Source organism: Tetrao urogallus, assembly GCF_951394365.1.
Source record: "Tetrao urogallus genome assembly, chromosome: 5".
NCBI classification, from domain to species: domain Eukaryota; kingdom Metazoa; phylum Chordata; class Aves; order Galliformes; family Phasianidae; genus Tetrao; species Tetrao urogallus.
Genome location: NC_136818.1, coordinates 5,555,041 through 5,575,637, shown reverse-complemented (window position 1 = coordinate 5,575,637; position 20,597 = coordinate 5,555,041). Strand labels below are relative to the sequence as shown.

The window sequence follows — 20,597 nt, the reverse complement described above, 5'->3', positions numbered from 1 at the left end:
CTATTTTTAACTCTTCCCCTTCCTCTCCCTCCTAATTCTCATCCTTCAAATAAAAACATCACATCCGTTATTCAGTTATCTAGTTATTGTGTACTTCAGCAATTTCAAAATGAAGTGATCTAGTAACTCTCAGTGTCATGTTGTGTAATTGCTATTTGTGTGAAGGTATAATTTGGCTCGCATGTTTTTTATGCTGTTTTCTTGATTCAGAAAGAAATTGATTGTGCCTTTGAATTACAAAGGTGGCTTAAAATAATGATCTGCAAATTTTGTATCTACCACCCTTCTGGGATGTCTGCTATCAGGCTTCTGTGGTGAAAGTTTTATTACTTGAAATGGCATGCACAACCTGTCAGAATTGGTGTTAATGGAATGAATGTGAATTGTTTGGTTCCACGAGAATCTAGACCAAACATGACAGCTCTTCTTACAGTTACTGTACTGTTCTTTCCTAATAGCAGGAGAAATTGGTGCAACATCCTAACTAAATCTCTGCTATCATGTGCTGACAAAATGAATCTGATGCAGGCATTGGTCCAGACTGTGAAGATGTTGCTCCGTGAAATTCTATAGCCAGAGAATTGTAAATGGTTTTCTGTGCCCTTCTTGTTTTGTTCTCGTTTGCTTCAGGTTAACAAACAGTGAGCAGAACTAGAAAAACATGAATGGCTGCAAGCTGTAAACTTACTAAACAGAAAATTTACTTGCATGTGCCACTTATAGAAAAGACTCTTCATGTTGCTGTGCAGCTTCAGGAGTTCTGTCAGGTTATTTTTTTGTGAAGGCTGAAGATAATGCCTCTGCTTTACCTTTGCAGACCGTTACAAAGGAAACTTGTACTGTTTAATCTAGTAAGGTTACCTCTCTTACAGTATTGTTAAGTTCTGGTTTGATTCAAGACTGTAAAGACAATTTCTAATATGGTAAGTTGCATTTTCTTAGTATGTTCTGATAACCTCTCGTGTTTACTAAAAGCTTATTTATTAATTCACTTTTGCTTGAAGGCTGCAGTCTGGGGAAGTTGGAAGCAACAGAGCTACACTGAGTGCATGTCTGAATGCTGGAAGAGCACTGATAATGGAAAGCAACCTTTGGGAAGTTTTATTTCTTTGTAAGTTGTCAAGAGAACAGATTTTTTTTTTTAATCTCATGTTTAGATGCAGTATATTTATAGGCCAGTTTCACAGATGATTTTTGCCAGAATGACTTCTATAATACTTTAACCCACTGTGATAAATTTTCATCAAGAAAGAAAAGGAAAAATTAAAGCATACTGTTACATTGCAGAAGCCTACCAAGTATTTAACAATCCTTTTCTACCTTTTTGTTTTGCCTTTAAATTTGCTTATGGAAAGTCAAAGTTTCTCCGTGTTCTTCGACATATTTGAGAGCTGTGACTGCTGACAGGGAAATTTTGTGCTGAGAAGCAAAGACCAACTTGCAGAGTGCACAGCTGGCAGCCACTGCTTTGTGTACAGGGAAGTCAGGGACTCCTCAGTACCAACAAAAAACTGCAGAGTAATTCGAAAATCAGGCTTTTATCTGCATTATGAGTCTATGACTGCTTTATAGGTACTTATACTTACTTTGTTCAGTCTTCTGAGAGCTGTTCTAAAAGCAGTTGTTTTGAACTCAGAAACAGGGCCTTTTATCTTTCTTTATAATCGGGCTCTGTACATAAGCAGTGGGTGAATTAGAGTGTCTAATTTATCTATTTTTGCTTGCTTGAGTTTTTGCTGCACTAACACACAATCTTCTGTGTCACCAGAGCTGCTAAATAATGGAACAGAAAGGAAATCCTCAGCCACTTCTGACTGCCACATTCTTGCCTAGGCTTCTATTATCTCTTCAGCTTTCCAAAAGTAAACTTTTTTTTACTTCAGCTGCTAGGTACTGTAATATTAACTGAAGAGGAATTGCCACATCTATGAAAGAGAATGCCTGAAGAGCTCCTGACAGTCAGAGAATCCCTGCTAAGGTACTAGTGTAGGTTCATATACTTTTGATAGACTTAAATTAGCCACAAGACAAGCTAACAGCTGCAAGTATAAACATATGTTTATGAAAATACTGTGTTGCTTTGAGGAGCTCTTCTTAAAGGCCGATCCTGTAAGATTAGTGTTGCCATCCCACAGGAAAGCAGAGTTTGTGAGTCCTCGAGGAAGACAATTTCAGCCCCTCTTCTCTAAGAAGGAAGTTGGCCTCAAATGTTTGGACTTCAAATGCCTCTGTACTGTTAGGCTTCAGTTTAGAAATACTGTCTTATGCCCCTTCAGTCACAGTGAACACCAGACCCCTGTTTGTAATTAAGCATTCCTCAGGGCTGGCTGGCTGAAAGCAGTTTATGAAATCATAGCCGTGGTCAGGCTGTGAGTATGCTGTCTGAAGAGAGCAGCTCTGCTCCCCACCTTAGCCCACACATGCATTGTTCTGCAGTCACCTACTGAAGCACAGAAGGAGAACTGAGCAGCGTGCATGAGAACAAGGTTAGAAGCTAGATCCATCAGTTCAGCCTCGAGGCAGTCCACCCTGACATTAATAATTAATGGATAAATAAATAATTAACTGATTAACTTTTTGTTCATCTGGTTGTACTGCCTTTGGGCTAGCTTATTTCAGATTCAGAACAAGGAAAAATGTACATTCTTTAAGATCAATGGGCTGTACAAAGTTAAATCTTTATTGGTGAATCCTTAGAGAAAAATGATCCAGTGAGTATTCAGAAATGCAGTCCAAGGCAAGAAGGAGCTACATAGAGGGAGTGCAATCATAAAAATAATCCTAAGAAATTAGCAGGTCCTCCTCAAAAACAAACAAAAAAAAAACCATTAAGACAACAAGGGTTAAGCTAGGAAGCATTATTTGCCAATAAAGTGAGGTGGTCGTTTTTCCCTGAAGGCAGCCATTCCCTCCTGACGGTCTCTTGTGGGAATATTCTGCATTAAAGAAATAAATATATATTTGGTAATGAAGGAATTACACTTAAGTAATTAACTTAGGCCAATTAACTTAGCAGTAGTGGTCTTGACCCTTTGCAGAGATTGCTTTTCTTAAAACAATACATTTTGCAATGAGGAAAATAAAAAGGCTGGGTTGTAGTGAAAAAAAATCAGAATTTCCAAGACCAAGCCCAGCGATCAGTGAACTACCTGGGAGAAGTTCTCCATGCCTTGTAATACTGCTGAGAGGCAGAGCAGTTAAATGGTTAACTAAGAAAAGTGCATACCCTCCAAATTTGTCAAAGAATGACTACAGAAGGAATTCTAAACAGGCTAAAACTGTTAGTAAAACCCATGCTGTAGTTAATGTATTGTAATTGTATGTTCCTAGTTTCAACTTCAGGCAGAAGGATATTGATTTAAGGAAGGACTATTCAAGACAATAGTTGACAGTCTGAAATAAAGATCTGGAACTGTGCTTGGTTTATGTTGTTAAAGCTTAGGATTTAGCTGCTAGTTTTCCCTCTTGGAGAAGAAAATACAAGAGGATGTTGGGAGTATCTGGCTTTAGAAAACATGCAGTAGTTGGGGTTCCTTTTAAAAAGCATTCTGAAGGGAACTTACCTGTGCGTAACACATCCCCTCAATCGCCATCCCTGATGCAATATCAACCTGCAGACAAGAGGGAAGGAAAAGGACACAGTAAAAATTAACTGGTAGTGACTGGCATTAGATTTCACTCCTGTATTAGAACTGCAGTGCTATCAGCTGGAGAATGAAACCCTGCTGTATTTTGTCTTTGAAAGCTCTAAGAGGAGTTCTAAAGGCTTTCTTCAAACAACAATCATAGTTAACTGTTATAAGTATTTTTACTGTAGTAATTTGTAAGAGCTGCTTATCCGCCTCCTTCACTGCAGTATTGAAAAGAAGATTACCTCTATTCCTCTGTTTATTGCCAGTTTTCCCATTTTCACAGCAATTGGAGCCTTCATTTAAAAAAAAAAAAAAAAGCCACATCAGTTCACAATACAGAAGCAGTTATAGCATCACCCTACCTCCAACTGACCTTTCAGTCTAAAGCAGTCTGCAGTTAGTTGTTTAGCTTCTTCTAAAATACAGTTTAGTGTTACCTACAATCAATAGATCGACAGCTTACACTGTGCACCTGTAACCTGCAAGTCGAGGAAGTAAAAGTATCCTATGGGTTAAATAACTGCACGTTACATTTGTTCCCACAGCAACTGCATTCACAAAAACAACAGAATTAAGAGACTTGAATATCAGGAGCTAAGACTTGGATATTTCATGGAAAGAGATCTCAGTTGTTTGCATTTCTGCTTCCCTTAAGAAAGAACATCCTTTACATTGACAATACGAATAAAACACTGACCCGAGGAAGGATTTCTTTAGCCAAAGTTAATGCTCTCTGGTAAGCTGCATCTCCCTCCTCATTTTGGGGCACAGCGTGATTTACTAATCCCATTGAGGCGGCTTCTTGTCCATCTATCTGTCTCCCCGTGAAAATGAGTTCCTTTGCAAGACCTACTCCAATACATCTGGGCAGGCGCTGGGTTCCACCTTAGGACAAGAGCAAAAACACCATTTTTCATTTCTGAGAAATGCCCCAAAAAGCAACAGCACTTTGTTTTTTATGCAAGAGGGAAGTCTGAAAAATAAAGGGCTAACAACTGCTGGCTGAATGTGCCAACAGATATTCGACAAATATCTAAAAGTCTTCAGCATTCTTGAGTATTTTAATAAGTGAGAAAAAGAGTGGAGGGACCATTGATTAACAGTAAGACAGGACCTGCAGCAGAACTCTAGATTCAGATACTAGAAGATGTTACTTAAATTGCATTCCAAACCAAATAAGGAGCACATCTCAAGTGCTCTAATGGCAGAATATTTATGGAACCGTAGAGAAAGTAAGAGGCTGAAGATGCAATGAAGGTTACCTGCTCCTGGAAGAAGCCCTCTTGTGGTCTCTATAAGACCCATTTTAGCTGATGAAGCTATTAAAAAAAAAAAAAAGATTTATTTTATTTTTCTTATATACACACTGTCCTTATGAGCTGTACTATGTTTTTCCAGGTAGCTGGAAAGTCTGAACACTACAATGCTTAATGTCCATCTCAAGCTAGATGAACAATGTATATAACTGCCACTTTAGGGGTAAGTAGCAATACTATACAGACAAATGAACTTCAGGCCCACAGGAGATAAAATATATTGGATGAAAAACTGAAATAGCAAAAGCCTTACTTCTTCCCCAAGCTGATTTAAGTCGTGAATGTTGGCTCTAGCCAGAGGGCTGACTCAACACTGCCTAAGAACTACTGAATCCCCTGTCAACAGTTTTCTGAAGGAATCCTAATGTTGTCTAAAAGTATGCAAGAAAATTAATTCCCCAGAATTAACTAAATGTTTCAACTTCTGGACAAATGCCCACTTACTTCTTGAGCTGTGTAAGTTCTCTTATCCACCTACTAGGTTCCTGTAACAGCCAGCTATCACAAGGGTAAGCTTCCTTTAAAATGCAGTCTCCTATGTAGCAGCACACAGACCTGCAACTCGAAGGTCACAAGCCAGCGCCAGTTCTAGTCCACCGCCCAGTGCGTAGCCATCTATTGCAGCAATGGTGGGCACAGGCAGGGCAGCTAGAGAAGACAACACAGGTTATAAAGTTTTCTTCCCAAAACTATGTTGCATTCGCTTCTGGAATTTAAAAGCCTAAATTTAAAGTGTTTAGCAGTTCTCTATTCTTGTTGTTCTGCTGTTCTCACTGGTATTTCAGTCAGATTTAACTTTGGTATTTCTCTAGTGAGAATAGAACAGTTCTTAAACAGGGAAAGATATTGGTCCAAAAAAAGAGGAGTGGGCAGCAGCAGGTATAAATACCCTAACGCTATCAAAGACATTCAGAAGTCCAAGTCCCTCCTTCTTAGGTCACCATCATATGAGTGCTTTTGAGCACATATTAAAATTGGGACAACTAACATCACTTACTTTGTCTAGCATTGTTTCTCAAGGGTTACATGGAATTCTATACAGAATGCTTCATTATTAGCAGATACTGATATTTATATCTGTCCACTGCTCTTCATCTTAGAGAATTCAGTCGTGAAACGTATCTTGTTTGTCAAGATACATGACATGCAGCAGCAGCAACATAGTTGGTATTCTGATCAGATCTCTGTATCAGATATAAGCTGGAGCCATGCAGGGAATCTCTCCTAAATGGCATCCTGCTGGGGGTGGCACCCTACCCCTCCCATAGAATTTCTGTCAGTCTTCCAGCTCAGATAGTCACAAACCAATTTCATCCATGAGATTTCTCAGCCTTTTAACAAAGTGTCCAACTTCTGCATCATCCATTTTCTCACGCTCCTTTAAGTCTGCACCTAAATCAGAAGAAAGAAAAAGGTGAGAATTTTTTTTTTTTTTTTTTTAAAACAATCTGAGCAGCACACAGCCTTAGGAGCCATGGATTTTTAATCACAGTTTGCAGATCCATTACCTACCAGCACAAAACACACCCTTCACTTTACTCTTGAACACTACCACACGAACTTTCTCATCAAAGCGGAGCTGTTCCAGAGCACTGAAAAGCTGTGAGGGAGAGGTAAAAAAGAGAAAAGCTTTAAGTAGATGGATGTATATACTGAAACCATAGCAAGCTTCTAATCTATGCTTTTTTAATTATTATTTTTAATTTCTCTGCTAGTGCCAGGAGTTTCCCAGAAATCACATCCACAATCCCTTTGTGACAGCCTCAGGACGTTTCCCATCTCCTTCTCATCTCCATTCAAAGACAGATCATTGCTGTCCCTTACACTCTCCTGCCTGTCCTGGTACAAGCCAAGCTCTTCTGTAAACTGTTATCAGAGATTATCAAAGCTCTGCTGAGGCCTGACAGTGAGCACATCTTTGCTGTGATTACTCCAGTGAAGACATTAACTCGTATCTCAGTTAGCTGACCTAACTCCACTGCTGGGCTGCTCCCCACCTGCAGTTACTGTGATTGAGACCCACATCCTTTCCCTCAGGATAACCTGCCTTGCCCCAAACGCAGCCTATGCCAACCTTCAGGAGATCAAATCTTGGCTTCATGTTTCCCACAGCTATTCTCATCACATTGATTAATTGATTGTGATTCCAAGCATGTTTACAGGCCAGGCCCATACTCACTTCATCTACAAATACTTTTCCCAAAGAATTTCTTGCATGGGGTCGGTTCATTAGGATTTCAGCAATACCTTAGGAGACAAGTTCAGTTATATTTCATTTAATCCTCTGCCGCATTAAATCAAATGGGAACAATATCTGCATATGCTGCATCTTCTCTTTCCTGAAAATGTATACAAAGTATATTCTAAAACAACTGATGAATGTAAAAGTGGCAGTACCACGAAATATGGGAAAGTTGGTGTCTGTGAAATCCTGTATTCAAGGTGACTGTGAAATTCAGTAATGCTACAAGTAATATAAATAAGCAGATCTTAAAATCACCTCCAAGGATATGTTGCAGAAGCACTGCAGTAATAGAAAAAAAAATCTATATTACATTTCTGTTTCAAGCGCTACTTAATTCAGGTTTTATTTTATAGTCAGATTTAACTCCATCTCTTAACGTGAAAATAAACATCCTGTGGGAACTGCAGTTTGCACGAAAGTGACAGACTGCGTTCGTGCTCCAGTCAGCTCGCTGGGGAGAGGACTGCGCTCAGAGTTCCTAAGTCCGAGCTGAACAGCAGCGCTGCGATCTCTAAATCATCGGCTGCCGCTTCGGGCAAGAAGAGCGCCCGAAGCCGCTTCCCTCTCCGCTGCCATGCAGCGCGGAGGCGCACAGCGGTGCCTTCCCAGGGCCGGGACAGAAGGGCCGCTCAGGGCGGGGCGAGGCACGGGCACGCAACGCGTGACTTCCGAGCACGCTGGGGACACCGGCCCGGCCCCGCGGAGCGCTCGTGCCCCGCGCCGAGCTCCGGGGTTGCCGCAGCGGAGCGGGGCCGGGCCGGACTCACCGCCGCTCTCCCCGCCGACTCGCACCTCCGCGCCGCGCCGCGGGACGGCCGTATGGATCCCGCTGCTGCCCCAGCGGAGCGCCGCCCGCCCCAACCGCATCATGGCGCCCCTCGGCCGGCTCCGCTCCTCCCCGTCCTCTGGGGGGCGGGCCCGGGCCACGGCTCCTTTAAGAAGAAGCCCCGCCCCCTCCGAGCGAGGCCGCGCCCAGTCGGCGCTAAGCCCCGCCCCTCCGCTCTGCCGTCGCCCGCTGCGTCTGCGAGGAACGAGGTGGTTCTGCAGCCATCATGGGGCGACGGGTGTTCGTGGTGGGCGTCGGTATGACCAAGGTACCGTGCGACCCCGCGGCGGGGGAGAAGGGGGAGAAACAGAAGGAGAAAGCGCGTGAACTACGAACGCCCGACGGCGCGTAGCGCTGTCAGTGCCGGCGCTGCCCGCTCCTTCGTTCCTTGGCCGTGCGGGGCGGCCTGGCGACGGCTCCCAAACCTACGCGGACTTTGGCCGCGTGTTTTTGGGTCGGTGAAATGGCTTACGTTAGTAAACTGGATTGCTTACAAACGTGTTCCTTGGTAGCTCTTAAGTCGTAGGATCACAGTACGTCTCCGGGTGTGTCGTCGAGGCCGGTACTCCCATTTGAGCGAAGGATGTGTTAAATCTCAGTGATTTGTTCTGTTTGTTGCTTTTTTCTTGTCAGTTTGCAAAGCCTGGTGAGAGCAGTGTTGATTATCCCGACCTGGCTAAAGAGGCTGGTAAGTCAGCAGTAGAAAAGCATTTAGCTTGACCACCAACTCTATTTTAAGCCAGATGAAAATCTAAAACTGATAAGAAAGACCACTTGAAAGTGAATCCCAACTGCCCTGCAGCCTTACGGGACTGAAGTCAAAAGGATGCCTTGACATTGAATCAGACACATCCTTTCCTATCTGTGCATGCTACTCGTGCTTCCCTGGGAGCAGCTGCAGCCTTTGTGCGTGAATATGGGACTGATTTGTTGGTGTTTGCTGGGAAAGGAGCTTGCTGAGAACTAAGCACAGCACAGGCTTGTCCTAGTGAGAGTTCAGATGCAGAACTTTTGGACCATTCACGTCCTATAATGGAGAACTTTCACTGCTCTGGTTTTTGTGCAGACGCACGAATCACACACGCTAAGCTAAGCCTGCTTGTTATGATTGTGAGAGCTGCTTTTTATAAGAACTTTTTTCTTTTTCTCCCCAACTTTAAAATTCTTTAGGCCAGAAGGCTTTAGCTGACGCTGGCATTCCGTATTCAGCAGTGGAGCAGGCCTGTGTGGGTTATGTTTATGGTGAGTATCCTCTTGTGCTTGGGACGTGTGTGTGACGTGTGTGATCTGTGACACTCACAAATGGGGGTAAAGTTTATCCACGTCTGTGTGGAGAAGTGAGGGGGGATCCCATCAATTTCCCATCTGTTTCGCATAATAAAAAACTCCTGGTTTTTAAAGTCCGATGATTTGTATCTTTCTGAGGTTTTTGTTGTGCGTGGCTGAGAGATAGTCGAGATGACAGCTCAGACTTTCAGGCTTGAAGAGTGGCACTGTGTTAATGTTACGTCCTCTGTTAATGTTGTGTCTTTGCATAAAGGCGACTCAACCTGTGGACAGCGGGCCATCTATCACGGTTTGGGTTTAACTGGCATTCCTATCATTAATGTTAACAACAACTGTGCTACTGGATCTACTGCTTTGTTCATGGCCAGACAGCTGGTAGAGGGAGGTGAGTTGTTTTGCCCTGCAGCTGAGTAACTCAGGCTTTATTTCTACAAATATAACTTCCTTGTTCTGTTTCTTAAGTTCCTTTGTGGATTCTGCTACTTTCTTGCACCTGATTGCTTATGTTTCTGTAACAACTACAGGAAGGTTCCCTACGATTATTCTAGTATTACTGGCAGAGATACAGGTGCTTGGTCAGATAAGGTACTTGTTCTCAAACTGCGGAGGACTGTTCTAAAATAACCCTAAGTGCTCTGGTGATTTGTTTAGTCTTCAGTAGTAACGTTTTTGTAACAGAACCATCCCCGTCCCACTTTTAAAAATTGAGAAGGGAGGAAGAACGGTAATGGATATTTATTGTAATGAGAAAGTTGATTGTACATATTGTCATTTATAGCTATGTTGTGTTCTGAATAGCCAAAACTTTCATTTTAAGGTTTGGCAGACTGTGTTCTGGCACTTGGCTTTGAGAGAATGGCAAAAGGATCCCTTGCTTCAGGTGTAAGTGTCCGAACATCTTATGTATCTCACTGTATTCGTGGATAGAAAACACCTCCTCATTCCCTGGGACATGCTCATGAATGTGAGCTGGTTTGACCTGCTGCTGTAGATAGTTACAAAATAAGCCTTTTTTTTTTTTTTTTACTCATAGAAATTTGTAACGAGTTTTATGATTCTGATTGCAGCTACGAAGTGCAGATTTAGTATGGAATGTTTAGGAATTAATTTGAAGCAAATGTGATGCTTTTAATACTTGGCAAAAGTACATTTAAGGCGGGGTAAATTGAGAATAATGAAACTATGATTTGCTTTATAGCTGTTTCTCTTCTTTTTAGTTTTCGGACAGAACAAATCCAATGGACAAACATTTAGAAATAATGATAAATAAATACGGCTTAGCAAGTGCTCCAGTAACACCGCAGATGTTTGCAAATGCTGGCAAAGAACATATGGAGAAATATGGTATTGTTAAAGACATTTATTTTCTCTATTTTCACATTAGGGAGCATTGAATATTCAAGCAGAGTCATCTGTTACCTAGAACTCAACCACCTTTCTTAGAATTGTGTTGAATTAAAAGAAAGCTTTGATGCAGTCTTTTGTAAAGTTGTTTGTGAAGTTCAAATTTGTAGACACTAATACAGTATTTAGAAAGTTAGGTTAGAAGGCTGTGTTTAAGGCAAGTATTCCAACACGGCTTACTTTCTCCTGCCAGGGACAAATCCAGAGTACTTTGCAAAAATTGCATGGAAGAATCATAGCCATTCAACCAACAACCCGTGAGTAAAGCACTCCAACTCCATAGTGAGCATACGCTGCCTGTACGCAATTCCTGCAAAGCAGATGTAATGTTTAGAAATACTTACAATGTGTTGTCTGCTATAGCTGCTATACGTTCTGAATCCACTGTGTTCTACTCAGTAAAACAGCTATATAGTTAGTTGAACGATAGTGAGTTATTAGTAATGCCTACTTCTAAGGACTGCACTAAAACTCAGATGGCATCTTTGTTTTCCACAGGTATTCCCAGTTCCAGAAGGAATACACGTTAGATGAAGTTCTGCAGTCTCGCAAAATTTTTGATTTCTTGACTGTCTTACAGTGTTGGTAAGGAGAGAACTTTGCATTGGGAAAGAAATCTTGTTCAGACAGGTTTGGCAGTTCATCTATTGAAGTAAAGTTTGCTTACTGTTCAGTTAAAAGTTACAGTTCATTTTAGTATTTTCTAATTTCTTAGATGTCATCCTATTCAACGTTTGTATGTATGTTACTGCAGTGGGCAGTAATAAAAAAACTGGAGGTCTTCAGCAAACACTTGCGGAATTTGTAGTTACAATTGCATCAGTCAAAATGCATTTTTTCCTTTGTTTTCAACATTAATAATTCAGAATGGTGACATTATTTTTCTTTCCATTAGTCCGACATCAAATGGTGCTGCAGCTGCAGTTTTGGCTAGTGAGGACTTTGTGAAAAGATATAAGTTACAGCCTCAAGCTGTGGAAATTCTGGCCCAGGTGATGGCTACTGATTTCCCAAGCACATTTGAAGAGAACAGTTGTATGAAGATGGTAGGTTTGTGGTCCTACAGTCCATAATAATTGGGATTTTTTTTTAATACCTGCAAGTCCTAATGATAGCATAGAACATCGATCAGCAAGCAAGCAAACTGTGATTTGGGCAGGTGAAGTGGGCAAAGAGCATACTTATGAAATAACACTGAGAAATAAATAAACATTAAAAATCTGTGTAATTATTTAAGGGCTACTTAATAGAAATGTGAACTGGAAGAAATGTAGTTTCTCATGCAAAGCTATTTGTTTAATTTCTCTGTTTATAAGATGAATAAAACTTAAATTCATTTTCCTTATGTTAATATAATTCTGGAGCTGGAATAACCTGTTGTTCGGTCATGAAGGGCAATGGTAGAAGATGCACTAAAGTGAATGAAAATGCCACCTCCATCAGCTTATCTTCACTCGCAGGATGAATAGCAGCACATTAAAATTAAGAGAAGGAATGAAATGGATAGCTGCTTCTTTAATGATATTTTAATTTCTTGCAGGTTGGTTATGATATGACTAAAAAAGCTGCAGAAAAATGTTTCAAAAAGGCAGGCCTAAAACCTACGGATGTCGATGTGATTGAACTTCATGACTGTTTCTCAGTTAATGAGTTCATTACCTATGAAGCTCTTGGACTCTGCCCAGAAGGTAAAAGCATCAGTGAAGCTCTTTGTTTTACTAAAATGGAAAGTGTTAACAAATATTTTTTTTATCTCTTCATATAATTAATTAGAGTTGTGTACTGGACAGATATTACAGATTTGAACACCATATTAGCTAACCTGGAGGAAAAGGCAAGCTGCCTGTATAGTAACATAAAGAAGATGTGCAAACTGTGGGAAGTATTTAACAGATTGGTGTATTGCTGTGATTTCTACAGAAGGCAAATTGGTGTGTTGGACAACTGTATGAAATCACACAGCAAGTTTGTACAGGAGTGGCTCTTCAAGCAGGAGGAGGCAATGAAGGGCTCTGGGATTGCAGTATCTGATGCAGTCTTTCTCTAATTTTGTTATGTGACTTTGAGAAAACATTGAACTTTTGTCAGTGGATGGTAGTGTCACTAGGCTGTCACTTATTTTACTAAGTGAGCATTCTCAATGAGACAACTTCATAGGCCTTCAGGAAACATTGTTATGCAGCCTCCCAGCATTGATGACAATTCTGCAAGTAATTCCTTTCAGAGATAACAAAGCAAAGATGTTTTCACAGTGGTCACTAACTACAACTAACCTTTCTTTTACAAAAGAAAACCTATAAATTTCACGGTAGCTTCTTTAGTATAATAACTAATCACTGCGTGGTGTTGGACATATCTCCACACTGTATCCTGAGCGCTAATTAAAACAAGCCTTTGTGCCAGGCACCCACACCTGGCTCCTCTCTCGCGTTCCCTCTCTCCAGTCATGTCAGCCGAGTCTCAGTTCAGTCTGCCCTTGTAAAATCTGTGCTGGTGTATTTCTAAGGCTTAGACGGACAGAAAGCATTTGCAGCGTCTTTGGTTTGTGATGCTAGACCTGAAAAATGATGTTTTAAAAAAACACTGAGCATTTCTCTTTTTCTAACTATTGTTCCATCAGGAAAAGCGTGTGACCTGATTGACAGGGGAGACAACACTTACGGAGGAAAATGGGTCATTAATCCTAGCGGTGGCTTGATTTCCAAGGGACATCCCCTCGGTGCTACAGGTAATAAAACACATCGCACTCAGTCACACCTTCAGGCGCGGAGCTGTTTTGGGGCAGGCGGGTGCTTCCCACTGCCGTTTGCACGGGCAAAAGCGGGACTCGCTTCAATAACTTTTATTCGTTGTCGTGCTTTAAAGCTGAGCTTTTGGAGAGACTTACCCCAGCCGCGTGTGAGCTTCCCGCCCGGCGCTGCCCCCCTCCTTCCCGCCGCCCGTCCTTCCCGCCCACACGCGCTCTGTGCTCGATGTTTCAGGCCTGGCGCAGTGCGCCGAACTCTGCTGGCAGCTGCGCGGCCTGGCCGGGAAGCGGCAGGTAGGCGGCGCGCGGCGGGCTCTGCAGCACAACCTGGGCCTCGGCGGGGCTGTGGTGGTGACGCTGTACGCCATGGGCTTCCCTGGAGCCGCCAGGTGAGCGCCGGGCCTGAAGGGGGCAGAGCCCCAAATGGGGTGGTGTGTGCGGCGCGGGAAGCGGCTCCGAGCGGCGGGGCTGTGCCGTGTGTGTGCGCGGGGCCGGGTGTCCGTGACGATCTGCTGCCGGCACCGCGACCTGCCTTTCCGTGGAGGAAAGGCACTTTAGCTGTAGCTAAAGCTGTAGCCTGCTGCTCAGAGCCCGACTGGGCGCAGCTGGCAGTCTGAGGGCGATGCTTTCTGAGGACGATGCTGTAGGCCGTGCACTGCTTTTCTGTCGCTTTGAGCTTTGTCTGTAAAACTCCGTGTGAGCACAGGGAGCTGTGGGGGCAGTGCGCTGTCTGTGGGTACAAGGTGCACCTCCAGGCGTCGAGGTCCAGCGCCTTCCTGTCAGCTGTGGGAGGCTTTGCAGATGAAGGTTCTCCCAAAGAAATGCCTTTATTTCCTATAGGCGATATTTCCTATATTCACTTTCGTTGGCATAGAGAATTGCCTTCATTATTTCACAGGTGCATCCCGAGGCAGAGACTCACAGAGCGGTCGAGTTGGCACTGCAGTGCCTTCCCAGCACAGCTCTGCTGCCCCGGCCGTGGCTGTGGGCACCTCCAGGGGCAGAACACCACAGGCCTGGTAGCGCTGGGGCCTCATAGCCTCTGCAGTCCGTGTTTCACCTGCACTGATGCTGTTTGCTGATCCCTGGCTCTCTGAAAGGCTTTGGCACAGGGAGTTCCATCAACGTGTAAGAGACTTTGGAATGAAACAGCGCAGCTGATGTGTTGAGGCAGCAGTTACGTAACTGAGCGGTGCTGTGCGTTGTGTAAGTGAGGGAAAGGCAGCAGCATTGCACAGCTATGAGATCTGCACAGACCCACTCATTAGATTCAGATCCTGCCCGTAACCTGTGGGTTTGGTAAGAGTTGCCAAGAATTTAAGATGTAAATGATAGAAGAACTTGATTTGTTTTGGATTAGTTCTTAAAACAATGCTGCTTTTTTTTTTTTTCTTCTTGTAGGTACCTTGCAGCTTTACATCCTGCAGGTACATCCTTCATTTATTAGCAGCTATGTGTTGTCTTCAAATGACACAGTCCCTACAATTGCTCCCCCAGCAAACATCTACTGGAGTGCTTTGCTCGTAGCACCACGCAGATAAGTTCTGGCAGCACTTCAAGTGATTCTGTCACTTCAGCAGTGTCATACCTGACCACAGCTTTGAACTCTGCTTCGAAGAGAAAAGATGATGATAGTTACAAACTGCATGAATTGCTGTTTCTTTGGATGTTTCTATACCCAATTAATCTCCAGGTGCTCCTGCACAAATGAGGAATTAGTTGTCATGCTCCTGTCAGGGTGTGCAGAGTAGAGGTGTGGGCTGATGGCTCTGCGGGATCAGGAGCAATGCTCAGTACCTCCTGAAACAGCAAACAGGTGCATGTGAATTGTGAGGGAAAAGGGAAAGCAGTGCTGATGGTCTCTGAATGACTGCTGTCTTGTATGAGCTGGGGCAGGACATTTAGCATTGGATTTGATGATGGTTTGTTGAGAAGGTACACAAAATACAGGAATGCTCTCAGTGGGAAAGTGGGAAGTAAATCAGAGCCCAGTGACCCTTAGGGCTGAAGCTTTTCTTGGCAGTTGCAGAATCCCCCAAAATAGATACTGTAGTCAGTTAATTTTTTAAATATACAAAATAAAAGTTGTAACCAACTGACTGGGTACTTAATGTATCAACCTATTTCATAGAAGGTATTCGAAACGATAAAAATGATTGAGTCTCACTCTTCTGGGGAAAGAAAAAACTTCTGGCATATTAGCTGTGATGGGGCAGTGAATCTTTGAAGCTTCCACTGTAAATTGAGCTAGAAATAATGTTAACTACAAAATGTTCTTAAGCAAGGTGGCAGAACTTAGGATTGTTTCTGGGAGTACAATAACTGAACTTCTGGATCCATTCTGTAAAAGAGTTTATTTGATGACAACAAAAAAAAAACAAAAGTAGTCCATGTAGTCCTTGAGGCGGTGTTTGTGCTGTTTCTCTCTTTGCACACAGTGTGGCGATAGAGTTGGCTGGTTGATCTGGGTGCTTTACTTTCCTTGCCACAAGTCCTGCCTGCACATCTGAAGCAGCTGTGTGCTGGAGGTGGCTGTGACACTGCTGCCTCACCCTCAGGAAGTCAGTTCTGCTTGGATTTAGTGGGGTTGCCCTGTGTTGTTTCAGTGTGGCTCTTCTCAGTGGTGTTGGCCTGTTTGCAGTAATTTGAAGATGTTCAAAATGTGATTAAATGTGTTTTTTTTTCTTCCCTCCAGTGATGGCCGAGTTACGGCTGTGCCTCTCAGCGCAGCTGTTGATGGATTTAAGTCAGACTTGGTCTTCAAAGAGATAGAAAAGAGACTCCAAGAGGTATTCTGGGACTACTTTTACCTGTAGTGCCTTTTTAATTTGTGACAGGACATGTGTAAAACCTGGAGGAAATACAGTACCATAAATCACCTTTTCAGTGCTGTTTGTTGAAACAGTTCCCTGTCAGATGTCTTTCAGTTCTGAACCATAAAGCATTTTGTTCAGACAGCCCTTATCTGTACAAGAGTATTTGCATAGAGACACATTTAAGCCATATACAAGGAACTCACACTAACGTGTTTGTTATCTATTGCTTTGTAGGCATGAGTAAAAGAAGAAATCACACTTTGGTAGACAGCAAGATAAGACCTTTGGGGCAATTGTCTTTTTTTGTTTTGCTGGATAGATTTTAATAGAGAAAGATGGCCATGGGTGTGCTTTTCTCAGTGGTTGTTTAAGTAAAGGCTAGCAGAAGGAAAGCAATAGTTCTGTAGGTAATAGAAGTTGTTAGTAGAAAGAGTGAAGTTTTTTTAAAGCATTTGAACTGTTTTAATATTCTTCTGAAGAAGATGACTAATGTGCATATTGCGTGTCCATTACAGGAAGGAGAGCAGTTTGTCAAGAAAATTGGTGGTGTCTTTGCCTTCAAAATAAAAGATGGTCCTGGTGGGAAGGAGGCGACTTGGATAGTAGACGTGAAGAATGGTAAAGGCTCAGTAGCAGTTAATGCAGGTCAGTGTTATTTTTGTCATGTCATTGCAGAAGATGAATAAGGTGATTATAAGCTTCTGTTCTGCTGAAGCGATAGTGATGTTGAACAAAACTGGAGTTAGTGTTACTTTAGTTATAAACTTTTCTTAATACTGACACTTCTATTGCATGGTGTTTAGGACCAAGATTTCTCCTCCTGTGAATTGTGTGTGTGTAGGTGCATGTTTTGTTAGAGGTACCTGTCAGCCGTGTCACTCAACTCCCACAGGGACCAGGAGGGAAGTAAACAGAACTCTTGTTCTGTGGGTTTGTGTGTGTGGCTTTTTATTTGTTAGTTTTTGTTCTGTTTTGTCAGGTGCTTTGTGGGAGACACCAGTAGGTGGTAGACTGGTCTATCTCGTCTAGTTCCTTCTCTGCAGCTCGTTAAGCAATAAAACTTATCTGATTTCAATGCTGTACTAGCTGACGTAAACTTTAGGTCCATTTTAAAAACAACTGCATGGACATAAATAAGACTTGAGGACTGGGGTGGTGGTGGTGGGTTTTCAATAAAAGTATTGGAGGTGAAGGATTTGTACCTTTGCCATGGAAGTGTCTTGTCTAATACCTGCATCCTTTTAATGTGAAGATCAGGCCAAAGATAACATCTGTTCTCAAAATTTTGTCTGTCCATGATCCTGCATTATAAAGCTTTTAATTAAAAACGTGAGAAGAGATTGATTTGGAATTCATTTATCTAGGATATTATGGAGAGAAAAGCACTTTTCTGTTGCGGGGGCAAGATTTTATCAAAGACTTAGGTTTAGTAATACAGTGACTGGAGGAAAAGGTGTGTGAAGGTTTTAGCCCTTCACTATATGCATTAATACTTAAATCTGGATGTTTCAAAATATCTAGTCATTTCTTGTAAGAAGATGCAAAAACCTTCTTTATTTCAATTAATTCAAATGAGAGCTTTTGGAATGCTCGTGTTCCCACTTGAGTAGAAGGTAGTGAAACTCAATGTATCTTTGGAAAGCATCAGGGAAAGCACCTTCATTTTGTGTTGATTATACTACTAGCTTGGTGAAACTTAGGATGATTGTGAACACTTGTAATTAATATTCTACGTGATTACAAGTAGATTTTGTTTTAACAGATGGGTTTGCTTGGCACTTTTCAGAAAGCTTCATCTTCCTTCAGCATTGAGGTGGTCTGTGCTACAATACAGCTCAGATGCACGTTGGCTCTTAAGTGATCTCTTATTAATGTTTTTTAATGGCCTTTATTTCGGAGTGCTTCAGGCACCATTGTGCTGATCTGGAGTGCCGGCAGATTCTTTGGGGATTTGCAGCTTGTGTTCCTGTTCTGTCTGTTTGAATCTTCATAGTCATCTCTGTTTTACAGATAAGAAAGCAGACTGTACAATTACAATGGCTGACACTGATTTGTTAGCTCTGATGACTGGCAAAATGAATCCTCAGACAGTAAGTGTAACATAGATGAAAGTGTGGTAATACTGATATTTTGGGAGCATATTTCAGCTTAAATTACTTGAATAAATCCCTTCCTCTAAAACTGCATGGCTGGGAGGGCTTTCTGATAACACAAGTAATATGCAGAACCAAGTCTATTCTCTTCAGCTATCACAAAGATAGGCAGTATACTGTCCCAGGCTTCTGTTCTTCCTTTTAGTGTCAGAAAATAACAATTGCTGATGAATGCCAGGAGTCTGATAGGACTGTTGGAATTACAATATTGCAGGCCAACACCTACAGGAGTATAACAACACAACTTTTGGGAGGAGTATGACTGGGTCATGAGTTGCATTGCTGTTGCATTTCATGCTTTTTTTTTTTTCTCTCTCTCTAGGCCTTCTTTCAAGGCAAATTGAAGATATCTGGGAACATGGGCATGGCAATGAAACTTCAAAACCTACAACTTCAGCCAGGGAAAGCTAAACTTTGAGCTTGCTGAAGTAACAGTCACTACTTCATACTCTTTACAGCAAATTAGAATGATGCTGGATGTTGATAACATGACACAGACAGGGCTTATTTGGACCTCTCATCTAAAATCAGTGATTAGAGACCTTAACGCTTAATAAATTCCATCAGTTTGTAGATGGCAAAGATTTTTAGGCTAAGCTTGAGGCAGTAACTCTTGCAAATGCTTTGTGGTTTGTATTATGAGAACAGATTTTTCTTTTAATCTAAGAAAAATGTAATAGAACTCAGAGTTGATGGAGGCTGCGTAGTGTTGTTCAGATTGGGAAGAGAGTGAGCAAGGTTAGAAATAGTTTGATTTATCACTTAAATTTGCATTTTTAAAAGACTGTAATAGGAGATCATATGAATGCTTTCATACTTCTAACAAATCTGCTGCTGCTTAAATTAAAATGGTCTTATAAAGGGGGATCTTTAACAATGTTTTTAAAATAGCCTTCAGGAATTTGCTATAAAATACTTTTCTTATAACTACTTTGGAGTTAAAGCTGTCCACAGGTAGCTAGAGATTGCTTTGAGATTTACAGAATTTGGTCATACTTAACCTTGAACAAAGGTAAGGTTTGTCAGGAGAGCAGAGAGGGAATAAAATCCATGTTTACCTGTTTTCTCCTGAGAAAATCTGGTGTTGGTCATTATAAATTTCTTACCTGTAAAAGCTTTAACTTCTGTTTTGGGAACATGTATTCTGGTTGGAAGTTTAATAGAAAATTAAATATAATTTTCCTGTTCTTCTGTGCATCTCTTCCTTGGATTTGTAAACAGATTTCATATTCGTGCACTAAATTGAGTATTTTATACAGATTGTCACTTAGGGCTTCCATGCCCATCCTTCTTTCTTTTTTTCTTCCTCAACTGTGTCTCAGTCTGTTGCTCACACTTGCTGTACGTGGGTCAGGACCGAGGAACTTTCACATCTTTCATCATAGAGATGTCACTGCCGTCCCCCCACTGAGGCCCAGGTTGTGCTGCAGCACCAGCTGTGCCCCACTGGCTCCTCGTGGCTGGAACGTGCTGTGGGCATGGTGCTCAGGCTGCCATCTTGGTGTGTGCCTATGAGCCACGTTTCTGGGCTGTTGGTGTGGCTGTCCCTGGAGACACCCGCGGTCAGGCTGTTGGGGCTGTGAGCACCTGATGGAGCTGTGGGTGTCCCTGTTCAGTGCGGGGGGGGTTGGACTCAATGGCCTTTAAGTGCTCTTTCCAACTCAAACGATTCTATGACTATTAGAAATGGCCGTAAGAACGTAGTACTGTACTGCAATGGAATTAAAAACTCGACTCCTCGACTGCAAATTGTACTGCAATTGGAATTGCTGTTGGCCTAGCTAGTTGACAGAAGGAACTGCAGGTGTGCTCTGTGATCTTCCTTCCTAATAATAAATTAAATGCATGCGGTATGATTTGAGAACATCAAGACTTTATCACCCAGATAACTCGGAAGATATTTTCTTAGGAGGCCTGAAATGAATATTAATCCCATTTCAGTGCAGCCTTGGTTTTAAGATAGTTTTCTCTTTGTCTCACTGTACTATTCTGCAGTTACGATTCAGTTCCACTGACAAATTTCTTCCCTTTTACTGTCTGCAGAACTCCATCCCTATCCATAAGCAGCTGCATGGGCAAGGCATAGGCAGAACCTGCATTAAATGCAGTGAATCTTATGCGTTCCTAAGGGAAACATCATGGAAAGAACGAGTAAGAAGTTTTGTAATTTCA

The 20,597-nt window shown here is 42.1% G+C and overlaps 2 protein-coding genes across 2 annotated transcripts; one reads left to right on the top strand and one right to left on the bottom strand.

Annotated features, from left to right (window-relative positions):
- Positions 1-2,719: 2,719 nt before the first annotated feature.
- ECHDC2 (enoyl-CoA hydratase domain containing 2) lies at positions 2,720-8,063 on the bottom strand (the record flags this gene model as incomplete). Its single annotated transcript, XM_079536477.1, has 10 exons — positions 2,720-2,936; positions 3,564-3,611; positions 3,875-3,925; positions 4,330-4,517; positions 4,895-4,951; positions 5,504-5,596; positions 6,254-6,340; positions 6,461-6,548; positions 7,128-7,195; positions 7,961-8,063. 10 exons carry the CDS (start codon positions 8,061-8,063, stop codon positions 2,859-2,861), a joined length of 861 nt encoding a protein of 286 aa, XP_079392603.1. The 3' UTR covers positions 2,720-2,858.
- Positions 8,064-8,239: 176 nt separating this feature from the next.
- Positions 8,240-18,843, top strand: SCP2 (sterol carrier protein 2; the record flags this gene model as incomplete). Its single annotated transcript, XM_079536443.1, has 16 exons — positions 8,240-8,287; positions 8,653-8,707; positions 9,190-9,261; positions 9,560-9,691; positions 10,124-10,188; positions 10,524-10,650; positions 10,904-10,967; positions 11,209-11,295; positions 11,606-11,756; positions 12,251-12,398; positions 13,331-13,438; positions 13,692-13,845; positions 16,152-16,245; positions 16,788-16,917; positions 18,283-18,362; positions 18,748-18,843. Exons 1-16 carry the CDS (start codon positions 8,246-8,248, stop codon positions 18,841-18,843), a joined length of 1,605 nt encoding a protein of 534 aa, XP_079392569.1. The 5' UTR covers positions 8,240-8,245.
- Between the last annotated feature and the right edge of the window lie 1,754 nt (positions 18,844-20,597).